This window comes from Alosa alosa, chromosome 13, assembly GCF_017589495.1.
Source record: "Alosa alosa isolate M-15738 ecotype Scorff River chromosome 13, AALO_Geno_1.1, whole genome shotgun sequence".
Classification (NCBI taxonomy): Eukaryota; Metazoa; Chordata; class Actinopteri; order Clupeiformes; family Clupeidae; genus Alosa; species Alosa alosa.
The window spans coordinates 29,231,855-29,251,022 of record NC_063201.1 but is presented as its reverse complement, the minus strand read 5'-3'; the positions used below and the strand labels follow the sequence as shown (position 1 = coordinate 29,251,022).

At 41.5% G+C, this 19,168-nt stretch overlaps 2 protein-coding genes across 6 annotated transcripts; one reads left to right on the top strand and one right to left on the bottom strand.

Moving 5' to 3' along the window:
• Window positions 1-4,188: 4,188 nt before the first annotated feature.
• trip13 (thyroid hormone receptor interactor 13) lies at window positions 4,189-11,222 on the bottom strand. Of its 4 annotated transcripts, none has more exons than XM_048261621.1 (14): window positions 11,154-11,222; window positions 10,206-10,307; window positions 9,833-9,983; window positions 9,439-9,565; window positions 9,072-9,127; window positions 8,876-8,966; window positions 8,671-8,743; window positions 8,519-8,582; window positions 8,329-8,415; window positions 7,932-8,038; window positions 7,040-7,193; window positions 5,957-6,069; window positions 5,292-5,361; window positions 4,189-5,189 (listed from the first exon to the last, which is right to left on the bottom strand). In XM_048261621.1, exons 2-14 carry the CDS (start codon window positions 10,304-10,306, stop codon window positions 5,094-5,096), a joined length of 1,290 nt encoding a protein of 429 aa, XP_048117578.1. In that variant the 5' UTR covers window position 10,307; window positions 11,154-11,222; the 3' UTR covers window positions 4,189-5,093. The 4 variants fall into 4 exon arrangements, with proteins under 4 accessions (XP_048117578.1, XP_048117576.1, XP_048117577.1 ...); XM_048261619.1 differs by lacking the exon at window positions 11,154-11,222 and adding an exon at window positions 10,692-10,783; XM_048261620.1 differs by lacking the exon at window positions 11,154-11,222 and adding an exon at window positions 10,487-10,685.
• Window positions 10,778-17,380, top strand: brd9 (bromodomain containing 9). Of its 2 annotated transcripts, none has more exons than XM_048261616.1 (17): window positions 10,778-10,922; window positions 11,333-11,553; window positions 11,672-11,797; window positions 11,897-12,029; window positions 12,400-12,457; window positions 12,540-12,684; window positions 12,807-12,917; window positions 13,124-13,308; window positions 14,413-14,545; window positions 14,659-14,731; window positions 14,871-14,966; window positions 15,124-15,256; window positions 15,356-15,467; window positions 15,995-16,051; window positions 16,401-16,503; window positions 16,645-16,815; window positions 17,082-17,380. In XM_048261616.1, the coding sequence occupies exons 1-17, from the start codon at window positions 10,874-10,876 to the stop codon at window positions 17,180-17,182; spliced, it is 2,007 nt and encodes a 668-aa protein (XP_048117573.1). In that variant the 5' UTR covers window positions 10,778-10,873; the 3' UTR covers window positions 17,183-17,380. The 2 variants fall into 2 exon arrangements, with proteins under 2 accessions (XP_048117573.1, XP_048117572.1); XM_048261615.1 differs by having other exon boundaries at window positions 16,398-16,503.
• The last annotated feature ends 1,788 nt before the right edge of the window (window positions 17,381-19,168 follow it).

Sequence of the window (19,168 nt, the reverse complement as noted above, 5' to 3'; positions counted from 1 at the left end):
TTTCATTAACCCACGCTGTCTTCAAATGTTTCATTAAGGAAACGTGTTTTTTACACGTGCTTATACGCACACGCCTTGGCCACTTCGTCCAGTGATATAAGCCTTTTTGTGAATCAGTGATTTTGAATCTCATTCCCAACAGATTAGAATACTACATTTTGTAAATGAATGAGAAATGGGTGTCATACTACATTTTGTAAATTAATGAGAAATGGGTGTCATTCACAGTATTTCTTGTGCTTTGTTATAATTTGGAGATGTTTTCGGTCAGCATTTTAACTACATGAGTTATTGGCTATTGCAGTTGTATGTAATAAAGGTGTGTACTGTCACAGTTTAAGACAGCATAGCTGTTCTGGAGTTCCCCAGTGTGACTTTATAGCAGCCCAGCTGGCACACTTAAGACTTGTTTCTTCAAACATGACAGTTTCTTTCACACATGTAGGGTGTGCTTCGCCTCCACCTGCCTGTTGGCCTAATTTACCAATTGGTCCTGTTGTGTTTTGGCAGTGGCCATAATGGCATAATGCTGTGATGTCAGGCTATTCACCATTGTGGTTTAAAAGGTATCTTCACAGCATATCCACAAAGTTTCTCATTGTTGGTATAATTATTAAAACAGGTCGAAGCTTGCATTACTTCCAAACTCCTGGGTTAATCTCTGACTTACTAAGGACACTGTTTTTTGTGTGCAAAAGGTCCTTGAAATGAAGACTGAAAAATTGTAATGAAATTATAAACAAGCCATCTTCCTTTCAGCCAGTTCCATCAGTCACTTTTGACTAAACTTTGGGCCAAATGAAACTACACATTCTGCATTCCAAGCACATGGCCATTTTTGGTCAGAAATCATTGTTCTCCTTTTCATACACACTCACACAAGCACATCAAAAGATATTTATGCCATACCAACACATGCAAATACCTCGTCACATACTTTCTGCTGCACAAATATCCTGTTAAGCACAAACACACACACACACTAATCAAGATAGATGACAAAATTAACAATCACGTTGTGGCTGATGAAAAATTAAAGGCAGTTGGCCAAAGCCCTTCACTTCTGATGCCAGTGGTTACGTGTAATTCCCAGTTGCTGACAGCTCCAGTGAAACCTGCCACATCGCCATCCACCGCCTCACATATTCCACTAGCAAACCACTGGCCTAGGTCAGTCTCACTGTGCGGTCACCTTTTACCAACCAGCCTCCCTGTCATTAGGCTTTAGGGGCTGGGGTTGCACTCAGCACTGAAACTCCTCCAAGGTGACACGAGATAAACACCCCCCACCACCAGCAGCATCGAAAAACTCTGAAGCTCTGGACAGATCCGATGGCCATCGCATCCTGAGCCCCACAGTTGGACGGCAGCCAGGACAATAGTCTGCAGGCCCGAACACTATGGATAGGGTGTGATTAGAGAGATGGAGAGTGAGTGAGTGTGTGTGCAAGTGTGTGTGTGTGAATGTGTGTGTGCGATACGGCAGGATCAGAGCTGCCTGTCAGAGCCGGCCCCTCAGATCAAGCGGACGGGATGAGCAGACATTTGCATAGCTCATTGATGGCAGCAGCCTTTGATCCCCTCTGCTGAGCCTAATCATCGTCCGCTTTTCCCCTCCTCTGTGGCAGAGCTTTCAGGCGCTCGCTTTAGAGCGAACCCCCCCCACCAGCTCTTTATCTGTGCCGCTCACTCCATCTCTCTCATCTCTATCTCCACTCACAGATGCATTGCAGCTTTTGTGAGAAGTGGGAACAACACTGGGCTGGGGATAGGGAACTGTAGTGATATGGATAGGGAACTGTAGTGATATGGATAGGGAACTGTAGTGTGGATAAGGAACTGTAGTGTGGATAAGGAACTGTAGTGGGGATAGGGAACTGTAGTGATATGGATAGGGAACTGTAGTGTGGATAAGGAACTGTAGTGTGGATAGAGAACTGTAGTGATATGGATAGGGAACTGTAGTGTGGATAAGGAACTGTAGTGTGGATAGAGAACTGTAGTGATATGGATAGAGAACTGTAGTGTGGATAGAGAACTGTAGTGTGGATAAGGAACTGTAGTGATATGGATTGAGAACTGTAGTGTGGATAGAGAACTGTAGTGATATGGATAGAGAACTGTAGTGATATGGAGAGAGAACTGTAGTGATATGGATAGAGAACTGTAGTGTGGATAGAGAACTGTAGTGATATGGATAGAGAACTGTAGTGATATGGAGAGAGAACTGTAGTGATATGGATAGAGAACTGTAGTGTGGATAGAGAACTGTAGTCTGACATGGATAGGGAACTGTAGTGTGACATGGATAGGGAACTGTAGTGTGACATGGCATGCACTTTGTAGACTTCATCATCTTCACAGAAGTGAGAGAGGGAGGGTTTTGTCCAGGATGGGAATCCGCTTCCAGTGAGACTAACAGGATGTTGACACAACGCGGCAGAGACGCTGAAAGGAGACCAATGAAGACAAACACATTGTTAAAGACCACACCATTAGGCGTTCATGGCCTGTCCATTTCCTGACTGCTGGTTTTGCGAGCCATTTTGAAGTCATAACTAGCCCAGCACTTTGAAAACCCATGGAGGACATTGCATCCAAATGGCTGTTGTAAAACAACAAGCCTGTGCATTCATTGTAATGGGTGCTGGCAAAGTTAGCACCCACAAAGCACAAGATGGTTCCTGTTAACACAAGAGGCTTTACATTGAGTGGTTTCCCCCAAATGCGGACTTTCCACTCATTTCAGTAAAGTTGAGCACTTGACTGTCTCAAACAAAGAGACGTGTATCTTTTTTAATTCCCCTAAACAACCTCAAAAGCCCTGCGCTGTTTCCATTTACGCATCCACACGTCTCTTAACTTCTCACTTAGCGGAATTAGCATTGGCACTTGTGTCAATATTCCATTGCTGAAGGCGATGTACCTGAACAACCGTTGAGAGGATAAACATCATTGTGTTTGTTTATCTTGGGGTTCTCTGCCAGTGTCTAACCACTCAGGCCAGTGATGTAAAACTGTAACAATACGTCTTTTCACCCCGTCCTCTCTCTGATGAGTGCATTTAAACAGCTGCCCACATTGGACAGAGAACTGAAGAGAAAGATGGAGGGAGAAAATAGCCCCCAGACATTATAATTACGGCTTTTATTTATCAAGACTGCTTTCGCTGTTCATTCTTCTTTCACCCACCACTCTCTCTTTCCCTTTCTCACTGACGCCTCTCAGTTTAGCGCTGCTGAGAGAAGCCAGAGCAGTGTTGGCGTGCAGGTGCTTACCTGCTCTAAACCATCAGACTGACAGAGAAGGTGCTGACAAATAGGGTCATAAACCGCAGTTGGAGCGCAGTATATTTATACCATTGCAATCAGTTTAATTACAAGCCTCCGCAGCCCAATGGGAAAGATGGGCCGCCAGAAGGGAAAGGACCTGGGTTCACTAGGTGTTAAAGCAATGATGCACAGCAGCTTATAATTATGTATAAAATAAAACCTTTATGATTTTCAAAATAATGGCTGTGAAATTTAAGCAATATCATTACACTCAGTCTGTCATTAGAGAAGGTGCTTTTTTTGCTCTTCTTTAGCAATGGTATGCGAGGCAAACCCAGTGTCACTGGAATGCTGGTTTGTAAATCAAATGAATCTTCCTGCTGGAAACAGGATCAAATAGTGGGTGTTGAGTAGCAGATTTGCATGAGATCTTACAGCTCTGAAATGATCATCTGCGCATAACACATAGGGAGGGAAAAAAAAGATAAACAGGTATGTGACTTAACACATCCCATTTTATACTTGACAGCATAACAGCCGCCAGGATTAGGCTTTGAAGTTGAGTTGCAGTCTGTTGGCCAATATCAGACAAAGCCCTTATTGTGTGAAGCGACAGGCCGCAGATTGGTTTACACAGAAAGCACTCGCAGAATGCAAAATATGCAAATAAAGGATGGAAATACTGCTCTGCTCACAACACCTGTGAGTACTCGCCTATAACTGACAAAATGGGTTCATTTATTCCCCGGAATCAATGTTGTGTTGTATGTAGTAAACAGACAAAGCAATTTTGATGTCAAAACCTATTTCATATGGGTCACATACTTGTTTGATAATTGACATAAGTTTCTTTCCTATTACATTAACCTAATATCACCATAGCAAATTGTTCCTGCATCCCAGCTCACCATTTAAAATAATAATAAAAAATAAATAAAAAAAATTACAAATTTGCATATTTCTGTATCTTTGTGCCATCTAGTGGCCTTTTGCGATACATCTTGAAGACCAAAACCAAACACTCTCTCTTTCTAAGTCATCACTGGATATATTGATATTATATACAAAATATTGTCCTGTTTATGTAAACCATTGACTGTCATTAAAAATAACGAAAAAAATCATTAAAAACATTTTAATGGAAATGTTATCCAATGTTATATAAACAAAACAAAACAAAAACACTTTGGAACAACAAAATATTGAACCCGAGTTAGCATGCAATAATATTGTTGTACACAAACATATGACTTTTTTTTTTTTTTAAAAATCACCTGAGTGAAATTTGTTTGTTTTCAACACAGATATTTGGAAATTGGCAAAAATACTTGAACATTTGTGAAAGGAAGATTGTATGATTATACAAACACGCAAGAGAGCAGGAAGAGAGAAATAAGAGAAGAGAGGAGGCAAAAAAAGGGAGAATAAAAGTGCTAGATGCTAGAAGATGTATACTGTACAATACCCCAGCATGTTATTAGGGTTTTAACACATCAAGACTCAGGTTAAGCTCCAAAGTGCATTTCTAGTGCTCCTGGAGTCTTGACTCTCATGTTGGCTGTCAGTCCCTTTGCAAGGAATCAAGACACACATTGCACTGATGTTCAGCTCAATAAAATACATTCATGCAAACTGCATAGAACTGGCATTACACATATTTGAGTCAAGCCTAAATGCCTGGAGAGTTCAGATTTAGGTCAGTGGGATGTTATACAGTAGTTATTAGTTGGTTCTGAGTCACATGCTAAACCGGTCTACTGGTGCTAGTGTGAGTGTGTGAGAGTGTGTGTGTGTGTGTGTGTGTATGTGTGTGTGTGTGTGTCATACACAGTTAACCAGATGTGCTCGCTCCTCTAACTGTTTGTCTACAGCCTTGTCCAGAGCCTTCAGGAATCCTTCCAGGGAAGTACTGGGGGTCTATGTAGGAAGAACAGGCAGTTAGTTAAGCCAAATGACTGACACAGGCAAGGCAACTCTAAACTGTCCAACTACAGAAGTAACATCAGAGTAGTCAGGTACCTTCACAAACAGGGCATGAGCCAAAAAGGGAAGTTTCCTCAATGCTCTGCCACTGAGCCCTTTGCTCTTTCTGAAAACAAAAGCAAAAACTTGGTCAACATGGTTCCCACATTTTATGAGTCATGACCAGTTTTCTTCCACAAGCCCTGCCTAACACAATAATCCAACAACAACACAATAGTCCAACAAATATGGCAGTATTAACAATATTGATGTGTATGCACATTCAAAAAATGATCAATGTTAATGAATAAATACACTGGAACTACACAATTACAGAGTATGAATGTTCAAACAAATTTAAAGCTGCAACATTACTATCAATACTAACAGCACAACATACAGAACATATCATCAATCTTTTCCTATTCATGATTCCACAAGAAGACCAGCCACACGCACTCAGGCAAAATAATGTCCAGCATCTTGACATAAAACATAAGACTGGTAGTTTGAGCAGAACAGAGAGCATCAGAGGACAGCTGAGTACAATAGTGAGATGTGACAGAGGACAACTGAGTGCAGCTGAGTGCAATAGTGAGATGTGACAGAGGACAACTGAGTGCAGCTGAGTGCAATAGTGAGATGTGACAGAGGACAACTGAGTGCAGCTGAGTACAATAGTGAGATGGGAGACGGGGTGCCTGTAGCAGAGGGAGACTCACATGGCTATGGTCCTGAGGGCCAGACTCAGCTGGGACACGTTGCTCTCTTTGAAGTCCATGGTCTGCAGCTCAAACATGGTGAGCAGCTGCTGCCGCGGGTAAATGATTTGACACTGCAGACAGAGAGAGGGGACAGGTTGAACAACAGTCAGTGAAAATAAGGTCAGCTAGTGTTGTCTCTATTGGCTGTTTTATCAGCGGCCCCTGCATTGTATAATCACTTCTGCAACACCTTAGAACAACATCAAATCAAGTCAGGACAGAATCATAAACCATTATAGAGCCAGCTGACCTAAAGATGTTAGAGGATAATCTACTACAAAAGATAGATTGCACCCTAATCGCTCAGCATAAATCACCTCTTGAGGCATGCTGCCAGGCTTTCAAGTAATATAGCATTGCACAACTCACACAATAAACAAACAAAAACAAAAAAAAAGCATTTCTCTCAAAAAAAGATCAATATTAGAAAAGTGACAGTGAGTTTTTGTTTTTTTAAAGTATATTTTTTGGGGCTTTTTTATGCCTTTAATGCGACAGGATAGTGGAGAGTGACAGGAAGTGAGTGGGAGAGAGAGTCGGGGTGGGATCCGGAAAGGACCATGGGGCGGGAATCGAACCCGGGTCGCCGGCGTACGGTGCAGGTGCCCCAGCCAGTTGTGCCACGGAGTTTGTGGGGTGAGGTGATCGGTATGGACCAGACCACCCCTGACACTGTCCTAACAGCATGCGGTGCGAGCGAGCGTTAGCTACAAACTCAGTTTGATTACATTGATTTCAAGTGGAAGGTCCTAACTGGAGTCCTGAACAGTGCTGTGCAGTACGATGTGTTTTGAGCAGAACTTTTATTGGACGTCCGGTTTCTATTTTCTCTGTCATCGGTATAGTTCTGCTATTTTGAACGAGAAAATATGATACAATAGAACAGATTCCGTGTGGACAGAGATTGCTCAATGCTACACCACAATTGGACGTTCGCATGCAGTTAGGATAAGCTGTAAGTCTCTGGCGTGCGTTTGTGAGGTGAGGTGATCGGTGTGACCCAGACCAGCCCTCAGTCTCTGGGGTATGGAAGTACTGCACCTTCATGAGCTCCTCCAGACAGGACAGGTAGATGTTAAAGATGCCCTCCACTGAGGGAGGCCCGATGTACTGTTTGATATCAGCACGGTCCACAAAGGCCAAGTCTATCTTCTCTGTAACATTGGAGGTTGTGAGGATCACCACATTAGGATGCCTGGGTAGATGAGAAAAGAGAGTCGAATGATGTCAGACATACTACAGGAAAAAACTAATCAAGTGTAAACTAATGGACTCGTTACATCAAACAACTTTAACAAGTTTTGGGAAAGATTCTTGAAAGACTGTCTTTTGAGTAAAGCTTGAATGGGGGTCATTAGTTAAAAGACTACAGTCTTTCAAGAGTCTTTCCCAAATCTTATCAAAGTTATTTGGTGTAACGAGGACATTAATGACAAATTTAAATAATTTGCCATGTATAAGTTCGAACCAATCACGTGTATCTTCCAACACTTGTTTGTTTAAAGGGTCTATATGCAAGCCACTTATTGTAAAATCATAAAATTACCATAATATGCAATCAGAGATTAAAGAAACATGTTATTTTCAAATACTGTCTTCAATGACAACAATGGTAGAGCCAGGATATTCCCAATTCAAACTTTCATTTGCAGCCTGCAAATACTGTTTATGTTTTGGCCTGCTGCGCCACACTCCAATTTACCAATCACACAGCTAGTAGCATTTTGACCTTTGGATTGCCAGAGTTGCCTACTTAATGCTCTCAATTGTTTTGATTTTGGACTGCAATTCCCGTTTTAAATTCTGGTGGTCATTCTTAAATATAGCACCTTTAAGACAATCTTTGAGAACTGCACATAATGACATCTGTTAATTTCAACGCAGAAAACACAGTGTGGAATAGACCTGACTGGATAAGACATGACCTACTGACCGCTTAATCTGGTCCAGTTGCGTGAGGACAGAGTTGACCACGCGGATGGCGTCCGAGGGCTCCGTGCCGGCCTGGGACGCATTACGGGCTGCCGTCAAACTCTCCACCTGCGCGTGGCCCAACATGGCATTTCATCAGTTTCATTTCTATTTCATTTCATGTCTACTGGCTACATTGTTTACTGGCATGAGGCCCTGGGCCACGTCTGAAATGAAATGCTTTGTTATCATTCTTTTGGTGTTGCCCTAAGCAGGTGCTGTTGAATAACTTACTGTACTGTAGTACAAACAGACCTGGAGCCAATATGTAGCTTTGCATATTAAGCACAAAAACATACTTCACAGCCAACTGATGTAAAGCTGACAATATTTGCCGCAGAATAACAGATGAGCCTCACCTCATCGATTAAAACAAAAACAAGAGCTTCTTTGTCATCAATCAACTGTTGGATTTTCTGGAACATCTTGGTGACGAGTTTCCCGCTCTGCAATCAAACATGCATGCCTCAACCAGTGATCTGACAATGCCAATCCAAAATGAAGGTGTGACAGGAAAAAAGGTATGAAAACCGCTGTAGACAGAAGTACCTCTGAAAACCACTTGGAGAAAAGACTGTGGCTGTTTATCTCCACAAATTGCCCATAAGTGTACCTGTGAGAAACAGATTTATAGAGATTACTAATGACCAGCGTGGGAGTAGATGGCTTGGTTTAGCGAGCTCTTTATGACTCTCTCATACCTGTTTGACAGTCTGATGGAGAGCTTCTGGGCAAGCGCTTTGCACAGTGACGTCTTCCCTGTGCCTGGGGGTCCTAACGGCATGCGATTACACGAGTCCATGAAACACAATGGGTGCACATATCAGGTGAATAAACACAGTCTGTCCCAGGACAAGTAAAATAATATATAGGTCGAACATGGCACAAAACAAATCTGGCTCATACCATGAAGTAAAACCACTCTGTTCCATGCAATCAGGTTACTATCAACATTTTTGTCGGAGAAGAAAATCGTTGTAGAGACGTAGTCCAGAAGCTGGTGACAAAAAAGAAAAAGAAAAACAGAAAAGAAAACTGAATGGTGAATGAATAGGTGAAGCTACATGGTTGCTCTTAAATATCATATTAAAAGGGAAAGTACCTGAGTTTTAACTCCACTATCGTAGATCAGGCTCTCCCAGATGCCATGGAATTCAGCTGTACGTAAAAGTAATATCAAACAACTTATGACTGTTTTGTCATGCTATTTACATTAACTATTATATGTACACACATTGGGGAATAAAAACAATCAATGTATAAACAAAATACATGTGTGGGAAAAAAATCACTGCCAACTGCGTGGACATAACACAATTGTTATACAATTATATAACAACTCATGAGCATATGACTGTGATACAGTCATACAGTTATTTTGAAACACTGAACAGCTCATCTGTAATAAATGCTATCGATTAAAGCCGATCTGTGTCAAACTAGAAAGTAAAGGATCTCTGGAGGTCCACCTGCTGGTAGAAGCCAAGAGTTGGCTGCTGACAGCTCCTCGTCCTCCTCTAAAGTGAGCATGCTGGGGCCATCATCACTCAGGGAGAAAATGTGCATTGACAGATTGCAACTCTTCAAATCTATTGGCTGAAAAAGACAAGATGAGGCAAGGCATAAATCAGCCTGGCTCTGCAAAACCATTTGCAAAAATCCCTCTACTGAGATGGGGATACAGTTTGGCTTTAGTGAAGTTATACATATCAGTACATAAATAACACATGTTAAATACTGTATTTAATTGTAATAATAAACATTCCTATTATTGAAACGTTCCTCAAAATCTAAATAAGCCATCTAGTCATTCACCTTAACATATGCATATAATTGGGTAGTGTTTCATGTTCTAATGTTCACCTGTCTCTCTGCATCCACAATGGCTACTGACTCTACATTGCTCTTCAGGAAGTCTTCATCAAACTCAGTCCATCTGAAGTTCCCAAATACCATGCGGTGTCGATTCAGTAGTCCGCACGTGTGCATTTTAATGTCAGCCTTCTTTGCAGTACTGTTACAACATAATCAAGCATGGGCATGTGAATGTCAGAGTATTAACACATTAATAATAATAATAACTGATCATGTTTGATTTTATATTTACAAACACTTCTAGAACTGGCAGTATGCAATTATTCACCAGGTAATATAGCAAGACATATTAATGCATGCGTAGCAACTTAAAACCAGCTTCCACAAAATACTTCATGTTGGAAACCGACTGAAGCAGTACCTTCTCAATTTTACATGCACCTCCACATGGATGGTAGTATTGCTAATGCCATTGCCGTTTTGTTGAGGCTCGCCAACAACCTCCATTCTATCACCATCCATACTGAAACCAAAATAAATACATGGGTGTTACACATTTTCCCCATTTTGCTACAGTGGGATTCATTAAGAAAGTTAATCTAGAAAGATCAAGAAAGTACACATACTATACAGATATAAGACGCATATGTCGAGATAACCGGTTATGTTACATGAATAACATGAGCTATTTCCAGCACTGACCAAAACTCTGGATAGTTACGTTAGCATGTCCGGTCACTTAGCAATTTGGCTAGGAGTCTTAATTTGCTCTGACAAAACTACAAAACTTTATCACGAGTTCTTTGTACGTTGTAACATTTCCAACTGTTCCGTGTAAAGTGTCAAGTCTACTAACAACCATTTAAATGACACACATACGCGACACAAAAGAAACAAGCTGCCTCACCTGACATCCAACTAAAAAACTTGAATTTAGCGCGCGGCGATGAGTTTTTATTACCCCGGAAGTAAACAGTTTCAGCTTCATTTTTGCTCCGGAAAGACATTGGTAGTGGGTTGGACAATGGGGAAATATTAGTAAACCTTATATAAAATTGTTGGTCTTGTGCTTGTATTTAACACATCATTATGGGGAAGAAACACAAAAAGCACAGGCCTGAATGGAGGACGGTTGATGGTGAGCATTGAGTTATTTTTTGTCACTTTTTACGCGTTGCAAACATTGATTTTGGTATCGTTTGAGTAGTTACCTAGCAAGTCAGCTGGCTAACTAGATAGATAGCTGTTTTGCTTTAACAACCAGTATAACTCTAACTTGAATGTCATTTGAATATCTACACTGAGATGTGAATAATACAATTAACGTTAAATATCAGAGCAAAGTAAGTGACGCACATTGTGCTCTCACCTTCATTGAATGGCTGCTTTGACGATGCTAATGTTGCAGCATTGGTACGTGCATTCTGTTGGCAAGAAAGTCAGTGAATGCATACATAAATAACGTAATTCCTTGGGATGTGTGTGTGACACTAAGATAATGGCAAATTTCATCATGGAAAATTGTTGCTTTTCCCTGTGTCTGCGAAGGTTATGAAGACAAACCTCTGGAGAAACCATTGAAGCTGGTGCTGAAAGTGGGAGGCAACGAGGTCACTGAGCTCTCCGGTTCTGGACATGACTCTAGTTACTATGATGACAGATCTGACCATGAACGCGAACGCCACAAAGAAAAGAAGAAGAAAAAGAAGAAGAAATCAGAAAAGGACAAAGACAAGCACGTAGATGACGAGGAGAGAAGGAGACGGAAGGCAAGTGAATGAGCAGTCACTGATGACTCATTCTGCATGCAATATTCTTTGCGTGCGTGTGTGTGTGTGTGTGTGTGTGTGTGTGTGTGTGTGTATTAACAATTTTAGTTGCTTGCAGGAAGAAAAGAAGAAAAAGAAGGAGCTAAGGGAGCAGAGTGAAAATGCTGCTGCAAGTGCAAGTGCAAGTGCACCACCAGCACCACCACCACCAATTGAGCCCTTTGTTTTGCCAAAACCTGTTGAGGTGAGAACATGACAGCTGACATGCTGCTACTCTGTATCATATGATTGAAATTAGTACACCAATTTCAATATCTACATCTGCTGTTTTGTTCGTCCGTAGCCAGTAGAGGAGAAGAAGCGGAAACGGGACAAGTGTTATGCAGAGGAAGGCATCGATGAGTTCCATCCAAGGATTAAGGTTGAAGTTGAACAGGCGGGTGACAGGCCTGTCCGAGCTTGCAGGACCCAGCAAGGTAAGCTGTGTGCAGAAACCGCAAACTGTTACTCTGGGATGTGAAAGATGGTGCACAAAACTAATCAACAAGCAAGAGGAAATGTGAATTCATCCTAATGTCTTATAAAATCCTAATGAATTCATCCTAATGTCCTCATGTAGAGCAAAAAGGTAATATATCTTCATATACTCAAACTGTACATGTACAAACAGTATGAGTATGTGTAGTTGTGATGGCTGCCTGTGGACCTTAGTACACCAGAAGCTTATTTCAGTGTTTGGGTTGTGTTGTACTTGATGGAGCTTTATAATTTGTAAAATAAATTTAAACGTTTGGCTTGGTAATAGTATGTGTCAAAGATTGTGTTTTTCTTTGCTTTTGATTACAGAGAGTGAATGTACCCCATTTCAACAGATCCTAGAGCATTTCATTCGACAGCTTCAGAGGTAAGACAGTTGAAGAGGATTTTTTATTTGCCGGTGTAACCATTGCAATTGGTCATAACTTTTTTTTTTTCTCTAATAACAGGAAAGACCCCAATGGGTTCTTTGCATTTCCAGTGACAGATGTCATTGCTCCTGGTTATTCCACTATCATTAAGCACCCCATGGACTTCAGCACAATGAAAGACAAGGTCACTGAAAATGAGTACAAAACAGTCACAGAGTTTAAGGTACAGTCTGGTTAATTTAATTGTCTGATACTGAGCCATGACCATTAGTAAATGCTTTCAGTGAATTAAGCTTGCATCATTCACCTGAGTAATGACAACTAAAATTTCTCTCACATCCACAGGCAGATTTCAAGCTCATGTGTGACAATGCTATGCTGTACAATCGACCTGAGACGGTTTACTACAAAGCTGCCAAGAAATTGCTCCACACAGGGTTCAAGATGATGAGCAAAGTAAATATCTCACACCTGCCACACTAGAAGATATTTAAAATATTTCTGTTTTATAACTAAAATGTCTGACAAAAATGTTTTAATTTTGCTGCTCATTCTCATACTGATTTTGACACCAGCTGCAGTCAACAGTGATCACTCATGTTGGAGTCAGATGCCTGTACTGTTTGCCTGTCTGTAATGGTCTCTTTTTCATCTGTCCACAGGAGCGGCTCCTGACGTTGAAGCGCAGCATGTCTTTCATGCATGACATGGATTTCTCCCAGCAGGCGGCCATTTTGGGCGATGAAGACATTGCTGCCGAAGAGCCAGAGCCTGCCGTCATCCCCATGCCTGTGGAGTCAGCCAAAAAGTCCAAGAAGCAGCCCCTTCACAGAGAGCCCCTCATCAGGTATAAGAACAGGTCCACTTGGATGGCCTCAGTAGAGTATTTAGCTATATCTGATTTGAATGAAGACTGTTTGTTTAAGTACTGTATTTGCATTCAGGTGCCTATATTCAAATGATTATGACCGGCGTATGGTAGCGTAGTTTTTTTTTTTCATTCTTCAGTAAATTTGTTGCCCACTCACCGACCCTCCAGGGTAGAGGGTAGGGCGGACACAGTTTTCTGTGAATATCTCGAGAACTGTAGGGACTAGGATGATCAAGTTTTTTTTGTACTGTATGTTGGTCTCAAGGGGCCATCTCAACCCATTCCATAACCACTCATTTGTGGTATAGCGCCACCTAGTTAAAAATGAAAAAGCAAAAATGAGTTGTAATCACAGGTATCTTTGACTAACATGTTCAAAACTGTACAATTATGACACCCTCTGAATGAATGGCACATTTCGTGGAATTCCGTTCATGGAGGGGGGGCATACAATACATTAATTTATGTGTACATTTAGTGACTGTACCCCAATCAACCTATAGCTGGTGTGTGTTATATATATATATATAGTATAAGTATATATACTCTTTTGGGCTCTTTTTTGGTCTCTGGATTTATCCCAATCCGTGAATTAGTAAAACACACTCAGCACACAGTGAACACGCAGTGAGGTGAAGCACACACTAATCCCGGCGCAGTGAACTGCCTGCAACAACAGCAGCGCTCGGGGAGCAGTGAGGGGTTAGGTGCCTTGCTCAAGGGCACTTCAGCCTACTGGTCGGGGTTCGAACCGGCAACCCTCCGGTTACAAGTCCAAAGCGCTAACCAGTGGGCCACGCTAACCAGTGGGTCACGCCATTTACATACACAAAAGTTGCAATAGTAGGGGATGGAGTAGGAGATGGAGGCAAAGCGTGACTTATTTTTGAGGAGAGAATGTCTGATCGGCAGTCATATTTTGTACCGCTATGCGGTACATCTAATTCCTGGGAGTAATGCTCATTGGTTTTCCAGTCCAGTTGGAAACATCTTGGCAATAATGATTGTGACTAAGATTAGTAACTCATTTGTTGCCAGTGTCTAATGTGTTGTGTATGTGTGTCTCCTCATGTGATCCAGTGATATTTATGAGCCAGAGGGAAATGCCTGCAGCTTGACGGACAGCACAGCAGAAGAGCATGTTCTGGCCCTAGTGGAGCACGCTGCTGATGAAGCACGAGATCGCATCAACCGTTTCATGCCCAGCTCCAAGGTACAGCAACACCCCCGTGGGCGTGCTGCAACACTGACATGTTTTTTTTTTTTGGGGGGGGGGGGGGGGGGGTTCCGTATATTTTGGTTAAACCTCTGCTTCTGAATCTGTAGATTGGTTACCTAAGGAAAGAGGGAGAGGGTCTCCTCTACACTGTTGTCAATCAGCAGGAACCAGATGCGGAAGGTAGAGTTGTTCATACAGATCTAACAACATGGGTGCTTTTGTTGTCATCATTTGAATGAACGAATGAGAAGTATTGCATTACATTTCTGCTAACCCTGTTCTCATTTAGATCTTTGTGATTTTTTTGATTTTGTTTCAGAGGAGGAGACCCACCCTGTTGACCTGAGTTCACTATCAAATAAGCTCTTACCTGGTCTAACAGCACTGGGATTCAAAGACGACCGGAGACACAAAGGTGCGTCCTTTGGCGTGCACATGTGCAACAGCCTCAGAGTCTTTTCTGTGTCTCCTCATTAGTGTCAACCAGTCATGTGAAGATGTGTTTATTTGGTGGCCAGTTGATTTCACAATGTCAATGTGTAAGTCATTGGTGTCCTCCTCCGCCCTTGCAGTGACGTTCCTCAGCAGTGCGTACAACACGCAGACCCTCCAGAACAACTCCATCTATCCTGACCTGCTCCCAGAGGAGATGGACGTGCTCTACTCGGCCTACGGGGACGAGACGGGAGTGCAGTGCGCCCTCAGGTAACGTGGCACAGCACCAATCAGAACTCTTGTACAGTCTTACCGGGGCTGGGAGATGGGGACTGAACTAATGGTCCTTTCCTGTGCATGGTGCCACAGTCTCCAGGAGTTTGTGAAGGGCTGCGGAGGCATCACCAAGAAGCTTGTGGATGAATTACTGGACAAGATGACGGGTGGGGATCACTCCAAATCAGTGTTCCAGATTCGACAGGTACAACATATATAGGACCTTATCAGTTAATTCCCCTGTGTTTTGTATGCCCATGTCTTAACTGGTGTCTTTTAGCAATAGTTGGTAATGGTGTGCTGTGAAAGCTTTTCTTACGCACTCTGTACTGTCCTTTTTTTCATCTGTCAGTATTTTATTGTTCCACCTACCTGCCCAGGGACTATGGTGAAAATGGGCAATATTTGCTATAATCTAGCACAATGCATCTGTTAATGTTTATTGTGCACTGTCCCTGTTGAAATAAATAAAAATTACATTACATCACATTACCGGTACATTACATTACACTATGTTGTCTAGCTGGGAACACAGAAAACATGGTGTATATCCTGGATAGCATGTGGGAACATTATGTGTTTGTCTTTAACATGATTATATACCATCAAAACTAAATTTAAAGATGATGCCAGAAGTAGTTGTTTATGAAAAAAAAAACAAAAAAAAAACACTTAAGACATTTTCATAAAATGTTTCATCAAATGATGGTATAGTGTTATTTAATTTTTCAGAAAAGAAACATGTCTGCTACACCAGATGAAACCAAGACTAACATCTCTGATATGCAGGTAAGCAGGCTTTATAATAACTAGTTTATAAACAGCAATCCAGCACATTCACATATCTGATAATTGAGCAATGCCATGAGTGAGAGTGGCATAATCCATTTCTCACTCAATAACTGTCGAATGTGACATGAAATTGCTGCTCTCTGGCTTTGAATGAATTGAGCGTTCAATTCAGTGCAAAATGTGGAATGAAGAGCTGCAAAGAGTCTGAGGGAGGATGTCCTGAGATATCGCCACTCACCATGACTCATGGAATGCCTCTCGTCCAATCAGAAATGAATAAATAGATTTGTATATTTTATAACTTTTGTATCATCATGGTGTTCATTGCTGTGCATCCTATCAGCAGGATGGAAGTGGGACATCAGGAGAGAGCAGCTCAATGCTGGATTTCATGTCTATGAAGAGCTATCCTGACATGTCTCTTGATATATCCATGCTGAACAATCTGGGTGAGTTCTAATATTCTTTTGCTTCTGGCACACATCCAAGTCCGAGACCAAGTTCACAGTCTTGACATGTCTGCCTGTCTGTGTCTGCCTGTCTGTGTCTGCCTGCCTGCCTGTCTGCCTGCGCTCCCTGCACCCTTTCAGGTAAGACGGTGAAGAAAGAGCCGGAACACGACGAGGGCCACCAGCACTTTGACGACACTGCCAAGCTCCTGCAGGAGTTCCAGGACACACAGGTGGACAGGGTGGGCTCCAGGCCCTCATCCAACCTGTCCTCCCTCTCCAACGCCTCCGAACGAGACCAGCACCACCTGGGTAAGAAGGCCACTCACTCAGAAGTCAAGGCCTGTCATTACATTCAATGCCCATACCCATCCACTCCACAGATTGGAATCTCATTTATTACTTACTTTTTTTTTTTATAATTTTATTTTTTAATATCAATCAATTATTTAATATCAATAGACCCAAATGTAATATAAACAGATGCAAAATCTCAGATGTCCTCTTTTACTTTATACATTATGTCATTTGTCGTCATGACGACTCAACTTGGCCCCTTTTCATCCTGTGTTGTGCAGGGAGTCCAGCACACCTTGGTGTTGGAGATCAGTCAGAGATGATGCACGACCCGTATGAGTTTCTCCAGTCTCCTGAACCAGGCACCACTGCCAACAGCTGATGGATGCACTTTCCCCTTCCAATCTAATGTCCGCTTGTACATGGGCTTTCTTTTGTGTAATGTGTCTTTGATTACAATTGATTGGACTGGCTTACTATGTCCGCTGAGTATGTATGTTGTGATGTAAGTTGTACAGATTCATTTGTATTGCCTGGTCATGTTTGAGAATAAATGCTCTACCAGCATTTTTTTAAACAATGTTATTGTGTTTGTGTCTTTTGTCTGGGAGCAGCAAAGATATTCTGGATACTTTTCTCGCAGGCTGCCTTAGCTGTTAGCACAGTTTAGTCATGGTTTACGTGCTCAGAAAAGTATGTTCTCCAATCTATTATGTAGACCGCCATCCAGTTTCCTGATGACCTCATTCAGCGTTTTCTCATTTTTTATTTAGCAGGCATTGATAAAATTGTCTGAACAAAAAAAAATGTTGCCTGTTAAGCCTATACCTGTAACACCTTTCTCCTTTGTTGAATTACGCTGTAGATCCCTGATAAAACACTTTTTGTATCGCATCAATCGGGTGTTACGATGTTTGTCTGTAACTTGCAACTTGCTTACAAATATTTATATCAAAGGAAAATTTCCATCAAATTTGCATTTGAGTGTACAACAGATGCACATAGACTGAAATAGCAAATCGAAAGCTGTGATGTCACCACGAAAGAACCCAGAAAGGTTTCTATTTAAATAGTTCCAGTGCACTTGGACGGCCAGTGAACGCGAAACGTCACTGCTGATTTATTTTTTCATCTATGACGTTTTCAAAGAAAAAAAGATTCAAGCCAGTTGAAAGTAACAGTTTTAGATACAGCACACAATTAACTGAAAATCCAATTGTGTGTAAATCACAGCAAGGAGGAATAGGTAGCCTAAGCTAAAACATACAGGGTTCCCACTCTAAGTCAAATGTAAAATTCCATGATATTTCCCTGAAAAAAAAAAAGAATTTCCATGGCTTACTGTATAATGAATGGTACAATATAAGTATTTCACCTAATTCACCACTTAGCTTTCAAGAATCTTTCTTTTTTAGAGCGGGAGATGCCTAATTGGGCATTGAATAAACAAAGACTTTCCAAAATTCAGTGATATTCCAGAAATTCCATGACCCGTGGGGACCCTGAAATATGGATATAATTGAAAGTAAAAATATTTAAAAGTTTAAATTGCATAGCCTATCACTTCTGCTTGGGCAATGGAAAGATCTTTGGCCTCTGCCCATACAAGTAGTCCAAATGAAGGCCTTTAGGACCTTGCGGTTTTGCGTCCAACTAAACTGTTTCCATAGCAGTAGGCTATCAGAGAAACCCCAGGAGATAACTTCAACTAGATGTCGGCGGCGTAAAGAAGGCTATAGGCTACTGTTCCAATTTCAAACATCCAAGCGTACGTTTAGAAAATTATCGTTTTTATTATTTTCATTAATTTAACATAATTTCATTCGCTTCAGTTGCTTTGCCGTTCCCAAGTGTTTGAAAATCTTCAGTCTGAAAACTCACCTGCCAAACTATTTAATGAAATAATGGAAAAGTGCGTTCAGCATAGAAGAATTAGTAAGTGTGCCTTTAAAGTTGGTCGCTGCTGAACACTACTGGTAAAGGTAAGTGCCCTATGGATATATTTTCTGTTTAGTCTCTTCGCATATTATAACCTCAAACTGTTTGTGAAATGAATTGCTCCTCATTGTGATGCTCCTGTCCGTTCACCGTTTAGCCTACGTAAAAACGCCTGAGATCGTTGGCAGAGGACAGTCTAGCTCTGTAAATTATGGGAAACAAACATGCGGTGGTTCGAAACGAGCCATAAACAATGCCAAGTTGCCAACCAATCAACACAAGTGTCTATGTTGGCTGTTGAGCGCAAAACAACAACTTTTCGGAAAACCGAAATTAATTGTCACCTTCTGCATCTTTAGTTATACGCCTTTGAGTAAAAAAGATCCCTTTGATCTAAATCTACAATTAGTTATTATTACTCATTGACATA